General features: G+C 40.9%; 1 protein-coding gene across 23 annotated transcripts in view; it reads left to right on the forward strand.

The window, feature by feature from the left end:
* Positions 1-12,468, forward strand: part of Rims1 (regulating synaptic membrane exocytosis 1) — a 468,858-nt gene that overhangs the window by 254,350 nt on the left and 202,040 nt on the right. For all 23 annotated transcript variants that reach the window (XM_041655608.1, XM_041655624.1, XM_041655649.1 and 20 more), the window contains one exon: positions 3,128-3,966. In XM_041655608.1, the coding sequence (XP_041511542.1) occupies positions 3,128-3,966 (839 nt within the window). The remainder of the gene's footprint in view (positions 1-3,127; positions 3,967-12,468) is intronic.

Genomic DNA, 12,468 nt, shown 5'->3' on the forward strand with positions numbered 1-12,468 from the left:
AACACAGATGTCAAAATGGTGCTGTGTTGTGTGAGCCCAGACTGGTTGGAACTGACCAGGCTTGATTGCTTCTGTTCCTGTAACTCTTATTTATGGCACTAGGTAAGGAGTAGTCTCCACCCATGGAAGTATTTTGAACCTCATTTTCAAACAAAATTTACAAAAGATCAATGACTTCAAAGTAAAGTGTGTCTGGATCACAGTCCTGATTCTGCCATAATAGGCAGTGATAGCATACTTTGCAGGGGTGTGCCAAGTATTAGCAGCCAACACAAGGTCCCAGGACGCCATGTGGTGCCAACCTAACTAAATATGGCTGTGATTTCAGCCAGCACTCATGAAACAATCACTATAATTAAATTTAGTGCTAGGAACAAGAGGGAGCAGAGATGATGAGGACATATCCCATTTCTCACAATATGGGCAAACAATATCCCAGGGAAGATAGACAACTAGGCAACTAGTCAAGATGTTAATTGATTTATCAATGCTAGAACATATGTATAGTACTTTAGAAGCTCTAGAATCAAAAGAAATGGCTTTGAGTTGAGCCTTATAAGATTCCAGGAAATAGACAATATAGGGGAGAGAATGTGTATGCAGATCTTTTTTGAAAGAAGATAGGAAGGGCATCAGAAGTACTGTAGTGACAATAGAACAAAGCTCACTTGGTGGTAAAATGTAATGAATTAAGAGACAAAAATATTAAAGATGAATTTTGGGAATGGTCAGCAGATGGTGCTTTTAAATATGACAAAGCTGGTAGAGCTGTCGTTAGTAAAGAAAAAAATAATGAAGTTTGGTTTATGGTGAAAACCTAACTAAAATCCCAAGGAGTGCAGAGACATGAACACTGAGAAGATAAAGTGAGAATACTGGAAAATGCAGCATGAACACCGAGAAAAGCAGTGGTCTATAAATAGATAATGAAGACTTGTGTGCTTAATCAGAAGATGGCCAGGTGACAGTGTGGATTTGGGCAGCCATGGAAAATAGATTGAAAAGATGACTAGTTCCTTATTGAAAGGATGACTAGTTCCTTGATCAACAGGATAACTAGTTGCTTAGGTTGAGAGGATGACTAGTTCCTTGACTGAAAGGATGACTAGTTGCTTAGGTGAAAAGGATGACTAGTTCCTTGATCAAAAGGATAACTAGTTCCTTAATTGAAAGGATGACTACTTCCTTGATTGAAAGGATGACTAGTTTCTTGATCAACAGGATAACTAGTTGCTTAGGTTGAAAGGATGACTAGTTCCCTGACTGAAAGGATGAGTAAGTGCTTAGGTTGAAAAGATGATTAGTTTTCTGTTACTGAAAATTACTTGACCATATTTTGAGCATTAATCAGGAGCTCGTGAAAACAGAACAATCAAGTTAGTAATAAGAAAAAAAAATATCATTAGTTGAGCCCAAAACACAGAATAGAGAATCCTACCATTTGCATGATAGCCAACCTCACTTAAAGTACCCTTACTGATGGGTCTCCTTTAATTACATCATGAACTCTGCATGGTAACCAACTGTTAACAGCATCTCCAAAAGAGTAAACTGTTTTGACATAAACTTCTACCAAGTGCAAGAAAAAAAAAAAACTAATGAACTATCTGTAAACAATACAGTCATGGCATCTTCGAAAATTGTAATACTAACTACCAATCCGTGGTGGTGTTAGATCCCTTCCATTGCAAAATTGCAACCCCACACTTTAAGGTCCACTTTCAGGTTCATGCCCTCTTCGTTTTATAGTGGCATGGTGATATAAATACCTCGAGCAGAACTCACCATGCTTCTTTTTACTCCTTGTCACCATTCCCCTTCTGTCCTCAATAGTGTCTCTCCCTCACCTATCCCAACCCCACAATGTATCTAGCAACTACACTTTGATATTCCACCACAGAAAAAACTAGCTTCCCCATTTTCATATACATAAACATAGGTGCATATACACACACACTTTTTTTTTTTAATTGTGAGCAAATGCTGCTGCCCTAACCACATTCCCCATGGTCCTTAGAATTCGAAAGCAAGTCTGGGTAGTCTCCACTTTAACTGCACATTAGAATTAGCACAGAAGGCTTAGCCAGGGCAAAAGTGTTTTCCAGCCACTTCTGGAATAACATCAGAGACATCCCGGACCAGGTGCTTTGTATGGAGAAATACTGAAGAGGACACTGAATTATTCTTTTACAGGATTAAAAGACCTGCCAACCCCCTTTCCTTTAATTTAATCTTTGCCTGCAAGAAAAATAAAACTTATAAGGAATGAAAACCTTAAAACTAGTTTTTTCTTTGAGACTTTTGTTCTTTTGAAATAAAAAAGGCAGGTTCTTGGCATGAAGTCCTAGTGCTGTAAGAAAAAAAAAACAAGTAAATAACTATCAGTATTTCTATTAATGGTAGCTGAGAAAGTTAAAATATAAGCTATAGCTCAGCCATTGTTTTCTGATTAATGCTATGATATATAAAAGAAAGGCTTGGGTGTCCACAATCAAGTCAAAATGAATTTGCCCTGTTATCAGAGTGCTACCAGATTGGATTTCTGAAATAAGCATATTTGTAATTATGAAAGTTTCATTAATTAGTCAAGAATTGTTAAGTACACAATGCTCATATATGCGTGTGTGGAAAACGCATTTGATCTTGCAGTGATGTATACTGATCTTTAGGTCTTATGTTATTATTGTCCATATTATTTCTATCTGCATCATTTTAAGTCACAAGGGAAGGTAAGCATAAAAATGTGCTTATTGAATTAATGCTCATGATTTTTAATTTAAATGCAACTTTAAAGGTGAAAATAAATTTTTTTTGTTTTGTTTTTTTTTGTTTTTTGTTTTTTCGAGACAGGGTTTCTCTGTGGCTTTGGAGCCTCTCCTGGAACTAGCTCTGTAGACCAGGCTGGTCTCGAACTCACAGAGATCCGCCAATCCTAAAGTCATGCAAAGGGTTCACATTTAAAGTTTAATCACTACATAAATTTAAAGCCGTTCTTTACTTCAAATTTTAATTAGACACGGGATTCTAACTAATCATAGGAAATAATCTATTTAAGCCTGAATGCTGAGACAAAGAAGTTTCTGGGTGTACTGTTCAAATTTGATCAACTATTCTTTGCACATCACAGGAAGAAGGCTCCAGGGCTTTCGGAGCAGAATGGCAAGGGAGGCCTGAAGAGCGAGCGCAAACGCGTGCCTAAGTCCGCGGTGCAGCCTGGGGAGGGGACCGCGGAAGAGCGGGAGCGGAAGGAAAGGCGGGAAACCCGCAGGCTGGAGAAAGGACGCTCCCAGGACTACCCGGACCGGCCGGAGAAAAGAGAGGATGGCAGGGCGGCGGAGGACGAGAAGCAGAGGAAAGAGGAGGAGTACCAGACCAGGTACCGCAGCGACCCGAACCTGGCGCGCTACCCCGTGAAGCCGCCTCCCGAGGAACAGCAGATGCGCATGCACGCCCGGGTGTCCCGCGCGAGGCACGAGCGGCGCCACAGCGACGTGGCCCTCCCGCACACCGAGGCTGCAGCCGCGCCGGCCGAGGCCACGGCGGGCAAGCGCGCGCCAGCCGCCACCAGGGCCTCTCCGCCCGAGTCCCCCCGCGCGCGCGCGCCTGCCGCCCAGCCTCCCGCCGAGCACGGCCCGCTGGCTCCACGGCCGGTCCCGGGTCCCGCAGAGCCGCCCGAGCCGCGCGTCCCCGAGCCGCTCCGTAAGCAGGGCCGCCTGGACCCGGGCTCGGCCGTGCTCCTGCGCAAGGCCAAGCGCGAGAAGGCAGAGAGCATGCTGCGGAACGACTCCCTGAGCTCCGACCAGTCCGAGTCCGTGCGACCGTCCCCGCCCAAGCCGCACCGGCCCAAGCGGGGAGGCAAGAGGAGACAGATGTCGGTGAGCAGCTCGGAGGAAGAGGGCGTGTCCACACCGGAGTACACCAGCTGCGAGGACGTGGAGCTGGAGAGCGAGAGCGTGAGCGAGAAAGGTGAGCGCGGCTCAGAGGTGAAGATGCGCGCGGGTGCCTGGCGCGGAGATGCTGGGGCTGGGGTAGCATTGTGCCTGGCGCACCTGCGCCTGAGAGATGCGCTGGGATGGGGATGCCCGCCGCGGAGATGCTGCCCTCCTAGGTTCCTGTATACCAGGCGCACATGAGCCTCCATCCGCCTTCAGGCAAGTCTGTGATGGGCGCTTAAAGTCGCGTGGCCCAGGGTGGATGCATGCCTACTGGCTTTAGAGGTCCACCTGCTGAGGTCACAGTCAAGTGAAGGTGTTTGTGTTCCTAATTTAAAGGTGGAATCATAGAGCATTCTCAGGTGGAGACGCAGGCAGTGAAAGGTTGTACTTTTTTTTTTCTCGTGCCTTTAATAAAACCCCACCGCCACCTCCAGTTTTGAATGAGGAGAGTTTCTTATTGATTTTGTTTCCTGTTATTCAGGGAACTAAGAGTGCAGTCTTATGTTTTGAAGTCATTATTTGGGGCTGCATTTGTTTATGGGGGGTAACTTATTTTTTAGAAGACTAAACTGTATTTATAAACGAGTGTCTATGCCGTAAAAAAACGAAATAAAAATTCATTTGAGCATATTCGATCCCTAAAGGTAAATTTCTTCCGATTTCAAATTGATCCTTCTCAAAATTTGTAAGTAGATTCTAAATGATTTCATTTGAGGTCTTACACATGATGCCTAGTAACTTTGAGGCGTGAAGTTCACATTGGAAAGTAACTGAGACAGTACGATAGGCTTTTCTCTCTAAAGTGGTATTTTACAGTTTATTTAGGCTTAAGTTAACTGAAGTTAAATAAATATAACAGTTCTGTTCCTTAATCTCACCAGCCACATTTCAAGTGCTCACACACACACACACACACACACACACACACACAAAATCTATTAAAAAATGCTGGCCTAGGAAGTGCTTCAATTTAAAATTAAAATTACATGCCTCTCTTGGAGGGTATTCACATTTTGATGCTGTTCATTGAGATAAAGCTGACTGAAATTCTAACTTTGGTGGTGAACACCTTTTTTCTGGTAGCTCTGTTTGGGGTTTCTGTGTGTCTATTAATGTGTTTGTATTTGAGTAGGGCTATTCTATGTACCTCCTTAATTTATAACTTCTAGTTACATGCTATACTATATTCTAAACATAATTAATTTTATTTAAAAAATAAGCTTGTTTTTTCATCGTCTGACTACTCTCCTTTGATGACATCTCTTAGTGCCCACACAATGTAGAACTTTCTACAGGAACAGTTCATAAACTTCATCCTCTCATCAGTGTTACTGCAAACCAACTTGGATAGTTGTCTTTGGGATTCGTATGTGTCTCAGTTGAATTCGTCTCTTTTAGCTTGCGTTCACATGGCATCTCTTTGTAAGGTGCATACTGGCTGCAAACTTTTACTGTCAGCTGATGAACAGTATGGTAACTGCTTTTGATTTCCTTCTGAAGGAGTATAGGAGGAATTAACTGCATAAACACAGTGTTTGACAGGTGTGTTGATAACCACTAATGGAGGGGTAGACATATATAATTTCCTTAAAGGAAAGAATCTACACCATCTCTTAATCAGTTTATGCTACATATTAGGATGAGTGTGGACTCTGGTAATCACCCCCCCCTCCCACATTACTTATAATAGAAAAAAAATTATTTAAGGAAACCCAACAAGATGTATCGACAATCAGATGCCAGGCATGGTGTGATGTGTGGAGTTTGTTATCTCCACAGACAGCCTTCCCTGGGACTTCAGTGACCTCTTGGAACAGACATAACCTCACAAGCCGGAGTGCAAGCTCCTCTTCTGGAAACAGAAGAGGAGCATCTACAGGAGCATTATAAATCCATACTTTTTAATTTGTGCTCAATCTCATTTTCAAGTGAATTTTTTAAATTCCCCAGCCCCTAAGTTCTACTCTGATATTGTAAGCCTAAATTAATCATTACAAAATGAAATTGTTAAGTGCATTATAAGTAACCTCTTAGTAGTACAGCATAGATATTTTCTTGCTCAGACTTTATTTATAAGTGCTACCCTACCCTACAATTCCCTAAGGACCGTCTCGGCAGCCATGACAGTCTGACCTACCCTGTGACACTGCACAAATTGCCTAACCTTCACGTGCCTTCATTTTCTTACTGGCATGAGTGTCTAACTTGTAGGGTTGCTGAATGAAAGATGATGCATATGTATCAAAACCAGATGTTAAATTAGCATTCTTCCTGCCTTGATTTTTTCCTGTGGTGTCAGCCCTACAGACATCTGTGTCAGGTTTTATATTTTTATTTTTTTGTCACAGTGACAAATACCTGAGATAAGCAACTTGAAAGCCCAAAGATTAATTTTGGCTCTTAGTTTCAGAAATATTCTCTATGGCTGGCTGGCTAAGTTGTTTGTGTCTGCAGTATGTAGAGCACCATGTCTGAGGGAACATGTCGCAGAACTATCCGCCCCATGGTGGCAAGAAACAGAGCAATAGGAAGGTATCAGCATCAAGGGACATCTTTGCAAGGCATGTCTTCAGTGACCTGTTTCCTCCCAACTAGAACCTACCTCTTGATCTAATTTATATCACATTTCAACAATAATTTTGAATTTCAAATCTATGAGAATAGTAGTTTATAGAGGTATTTTCCTTATGATCCAGTACTTCCCCAGAGCTCTTTCCTGACACTGTTGAAGTTAGAACCAGACTTTAAACAAGCCTCAGATGGGTACGATGGCTCCTGTCTGTCATCTCAACCTGTTCAAGAAGCTGAGGTAGGAGAAGTGCCAAAACTGTGATGACGATGTGGGCGACATAGTGGAGAACAATGTGCAAAAGGCTCAGGCCTTTTGAAAGGGTACATTTATGGGCAAACTGTAACAGTATCTAAAGTAGCAGTGACTGTGACAAAATTACCTGTGTCTGACATGCACAGAGGAGAAAAATAAGGTGCTGTCTATGACAAAGGCCCCCATGCAGGAGATTGGCTGTTTGCAAAGAGGCTTCTCGAGGAACAATAGAAGCCATGTTATATATTTCAGAGTCAGAGGAAAGTGACCACCATAGTATATGATCTAAAGGGACAGTGGGAGACACAGCTGTAGTTAACTGTATGTAGGTCATTGTCTTGTCCCATTTGTAAATTTCCCAATTAAGATAAATATTTAACACGATACCTACTGTATTGTAACTACTTAGTATATTGCCATTAATGCTCATATATAAACACACTTTTGCCTTTTTAATTTTTAGCGAATGTATAGTTAACACATTCTATGGCTATACCAAAGTTAAAAAGAGTATGTATGTCCCCTTTCCTCACAGAGTTTACATTCTTTTGAGAGCATGAGCAATACATAATTATAGTTGGCTGGGTTGATTCACCACTGTCGTCCTGGTACTTTGAGGTTAAGATTGAAGGATTGTGAATTAAGGCTAGCTTAGCCTAGTCCGTATAGAAAGAGCCTGGCCCACCCTTGCTACACAGTCAGACCCATTTTCCCAAGAAGGGGTGAGTACGTATGTAGGTCACTCCCTAGTATTCTCAAGGCACTGGGTTGGTCCCAGCACCACAATAGTGATCAGTCTACCATATATTATGTTACAATTATCCCTTCCTACTATCCTTAGATCCATCCACTCAAATTTGTCATACTAGTGTTTTCTCTCTTCTCTTCCTCTCTTTCTCTCTCTTTCTTCCTCTTCCCCTCCCCTTTCCCCCTCTCTCTTATGTGTCTACCTCTCTCTTTCATTTACCACCCTCAAGATTAGTAAGATAAATATCAAAAACAAAGCAAAAAGTACACAAGAATCATGTAGTTGCTGGCCAACTACTCCAGTGTTGGGGATGCCCTAGACTGTGGTTAATATACCCAGTGATACTCGATTGGAAAAAAAAAAACTGACTTTCCCTTTCCCAGAAGTTATCAATTGCAAATACCTTCTTGGTTAAGTGTGGGGCATTTTGTTTACTTTAGCTTTTCGTGCTGGGATTTTGTCTGGGTGTGTATGGTGTCACAGTCTCTGTAAGCTTCTACGTGCATTAGCCCTGCTGCATCTGAAAAACGATCTTTCCCTAAAGTCATCTACCACCTCTGGCTCAGAGAATTTTTATGGCCCTTCTTCAGCATATATCCCTGAGACCGACTGGAGGGCTTTGATAAAGACATTCAAGTTTGGTCTGAGAGCTCCAAAGTATCTAACTGTTCACGTTTTAGCAAGCAGAACAGTTATGTACCTCCTTTCTCATAGTTTATGGATATTAACAAATATAAGTATTTCTTCTTAGAAAAGAAGAGGTAAACAGTAAACTAATCTTGATATTTAGATTGCTCTTAAATTTAAATGAAATGTGTAGTATAATCCCTTGATTATCTGCTCAAGTGAACATTTGTGAAGAGGTCTATGTGTAGAGGAGCCAAGATGGTGCCGTCTCTGAGAAAAGAAAGAAACAGAGTCAGTTTGGGGATGAAAACACACTGCTGATATTTGTTCCAAGGAATTAAGCCACTTATCCTAGCAAGGAACTTACTATGGAAGTTCTAAGTCATGAGGATCTGGAAGAAGAGGCTTGATCTCATCTTCCCTTTGGGTGAACAATACATCCCATTTCTTTATTCCTTTGAATCTGCGTGCATATATACTTTTTATTTTATTCATTTTGTATGTTTATTTTGTGTCAGATCAAGTGGCGTTTCTAGTTTATTCTTCAGTGTATCCAATGAGCTTAAACATGGAAGACCTTACCATGCGATGATGATTGGACAGCTGAAAATGAGCATTAGCAGCCAAGCAGTTTGCTTATCTGATTTCTTTTTCTTTTCTATTTCTTTTTGTTTTTGCTATAACAAATAATGCAGAAAGTGTCCGCCTTTGATGAGGGAAAGATAAATATGATATGTCCTCCTAACCCGTCCCAATGAATGAGCAGTGATTTTAGATGTTGGATGCTTTGCTTAGAGGAGGGAGAGGAGAGGGTAACTGATAGACAGCTGGGATGGGAGAGGTGGAGATGTAAAATGGATATGGCATTGGCCTCAGCTGCATAATCATATGTGAAATTTAAATATTTGGAAGAGATTGAAAGACCATAACCTTGTCTCTTACTCTGCCCTTTGCTGTTTGACTGTCAGTCTGTCTGTCTTTCTCTCCTGTGTAACATGATATCTAATTTCTAATACTATCTTGCGAAAAATGTGTTACTCGTAAAGAAGGCAGACTTTTCAGATTCTTCCTGATACATTAAGTGACTGGAAAAAATCTCCTTGGTTCTAAAATCAGAGTTATGAATAAAAAGAAATTCTATAAAAAGGAAAGAAACCCTATAAAAAGAAGAGAATTTGAATCTTTACATCTAACATAATTAGGTTCCATAATATTTCTTTCCAAATTAGTCCTCAGCTAGGGATATTAGTCATTTGGTGGCATCTGATATGAGTTTCCGTTCTTGACTCAGGGAAACTAAATTAACATCTGCACTATATCCTTAAAAATAAACATATAATATTTACATGTGCTATGTGATAACTGTATCTATACAGAACATCTTAAAAATAAGTAACTACCAGTCATTTGAAGGGGAGTTATTTGTACTCCCAAGTCCATTGAGAAAAACATTTGCAGTTGAAGATTTTACTGTCACCTATTTTATCTCAGGAAGGTTTTCTTCAGAATCCTTGCAAAATGCAGAATCATACTGCAGTGGTCTGACCCATTTTATCCGGTGAAAGAAAAGGTTGTCCTTACTTTTGGTTCAATTTAGCAGAATCACAAGATCTCAGAAACGAAAGATAATCTCTCCATTCACACCCTGCTGGACAGAGGAGGGGACGTGGTGGTCACAACTTCCTGGTTCCATGCCCTTGAGGCTTCTTGCCTGTCCTAGCTCTTCAAACATGGAACACATCTTGTTTCTAGTGCTACCCTAAAGTTTTGAGAAGTGTGTATTATCAGTCCAACTGCTTGCCCTGCTTGTCCATGGGGAAGTGCACCTCTCTTGTTTCTAGTGGATTCCTGAGACTAAGTATGGAATTTGATTGAACCTTATTCTAGTCTTTACTCACATGAGGGACAGGCTTGTGTCTGACTCTGTTCGAAGCCCTCTAACTGAAGTTTGCATGGCTTGCCATCTAAGATTCATGTATAGGATTGAGAGGCTCCTTCTCCAACTGTTGTCAGCCACTGATGGGAATTACCATACTACAAACCCAAATATACCTTCCATTTTGTTCTTTGTGTACTGAGTGGTATACAAAGCTCTGATTCTCTGTCTTTCTGGATTTAATGTTTATTGCCTATGCCCGTCATCTTTGCCTGTCTTCTTTTACTTCCTACCTATTGGTGGCAGTACTTCTTCCTTCTGTACTCCAACAGACATATCTAAATTTAGTTTCAGAACACTGAGGCTGCTATCTGCAAGATGACATCGAGGTTGTATTAGTCTCCTAGAACTGCACAGAAGTATCACGGATGTGGTGATTTAAGCAGCAGAAATGTATTTTCTCACAGTTTTGGAGGCCACAAATCACAGATGACAGTGAAGATAGGGCTGATGTCTTCTATGTTTTCCTGGCCTATGTTTGACTCTTCCTATTTTACTTTCCTCAGTGGGTATCTATAATCTTTCTTTCCTTTTTCCCTAAAGACATTAACCACAGTATTAAGAATCCTTCACGTTGTCCTCATTTTTGATTTACTCTCTTAAAGATGCTCTAACATACTGCATTTGGGATTTCAGTGACTGTGGACAGTGAGCAGTCCTGTGACAGAAAACAAAAATACATGAGAAAAGCAGGTTAGAGTTAGGAGTTATTTTGTCTCAAGGTATCAGTGGTGTCACTCAGTCTATAGCCCTAGGTCTGTTGATTCTGGGCCCAAATTTAGGGAGAGCTTGTTAGCAGGGATATGTAGCAGTGGCTTCTCCATTCCTGGCAATCAGGAATGGGCAGAGAGAGAAAAAGGCAGAGAATGAGGATGAATGAATATTTCTATTACTGATTTTTCTTTCTGAAACGCCCAATTTCCATCTGAGCCACTTGGCCAGGGGACACTGCTACTCATATTTAAGACTGGTCATCTCCCTTGGTTAATCCTCTGCAAATACCTTCAGAGACACACCTAGTTGTGGGATTCCTAAACTCAGAGATGCGTCTCAATCCAGTTGACAACCAAGGTGTCTGCCCATTTCTCTGATACTTAAACATATTTACTTAAACCATAACATTTTAACACATGCTCGCAAAAGTTCCATGTCCATCTCATTATTGTAAAATTTATTTATAGTATATCCAAGAGTTCCTTTGTTACTTTTTAAAATACTGGTGTATGTATGTATGTATGTTTGTGTGGGTGTATCGGTCATGGCATATATGTGAGGTCACAGGACATGGTTGTGAAATCAGTTCTTTCCTTTTTCATTTCTGTGGGTTTCAGGTATTGAACTCAGTCGACAAGCTTACTTGATAAGTACTTTTACTCAGTGGCACTAGACTTGAGTCCCCCTTATGCTTAACAGGTTCTGCATTGTTCAAAAGTTGAAAATCAAAGTCTCCTCTGGACCTAAAGGCAAATGCTTGTGAGACTCTACAAACCTAAAACACGTTAGTTACCTACTTTCAGTACATAATGGCTCAGAGGATGTCACCGTTCAACAATGGGAGAATCATTTTATATTTGAGTTGGTGCTATAGTTTGGCTGTGAAATGTTTTCCCATAGGCTCATACAATTTCATCCTTGGTCCCAGACAATAAAGCTGGGTTCATGAGATTATTAAGCCTTTGGGACTGTGCTAAGAGAAGTAGATCACGAGAATGAGCCCTGAAGACTATAGTCGCTCTGGTTCTAACTTGAACTCCTTGTTTCTCATCAACACCATATCTTACCACAGCCTAACTTGAGACCACATTGTGTGTTCCACATCCTGATAGATTGTAGGAACCAAGTTGTTTTTTTTTCATAATTCTAGTTACTTGGTCAGGTATTTTGTTACAGGGTTGTAAAAGTAACTAATACTGTGAGTTTTCTTTACTATGACCAAATATAGTAGGCATAGCTTTAAGACAGAATTCCTTCCTGTGGCTCACAGATTGAGATGTTTGGGTCATTGTTGGCATGACAAAGCTATACTTTAGACATGAATCAGGGTGAATATTGAAAAGGTAGGAGCACATAGCAGAAGTTACTTCATGGAAGGTAAAATATGGAGGGGAGGATCAATTAATTGATCATTCAATTGGAAGAGAGATCTAATAGTCTTTTTCTCATTTTCCTTTCTGTATTCATATTAAATCAAAAGTGTGACTCACTATATTGGGTAAGCATCAGTCCAAACAAGTTCAACATCAAGGACAACTATCACTGTATCATAGTAAGATTTTCTCTTTGATAAATATCATACTTATTTAGAAATTTACATGCCTGGGGAAAGGATAAAAAAAAATCAATCAGGCCGGGTGGTAATGGCACACGCCTTTAATCCCAGCACTCGGAAGGCAGAGGC

This window comes from Microtus oregoni, unplaced genomic scaffold, assembly GCF_018167655.1.
Source record: "Microtus oregoni isolate MIOR12 unplaced genomic scaffold, Mior012 000007F_ref0000211, whole genome shotgun sequence".
NCBI classification, from domain to species: Eukaryota; Metazoa; Chordata; class Mammalia; order Rodentia; family Cricetidae; genus Microtus; species Microtus oregoni.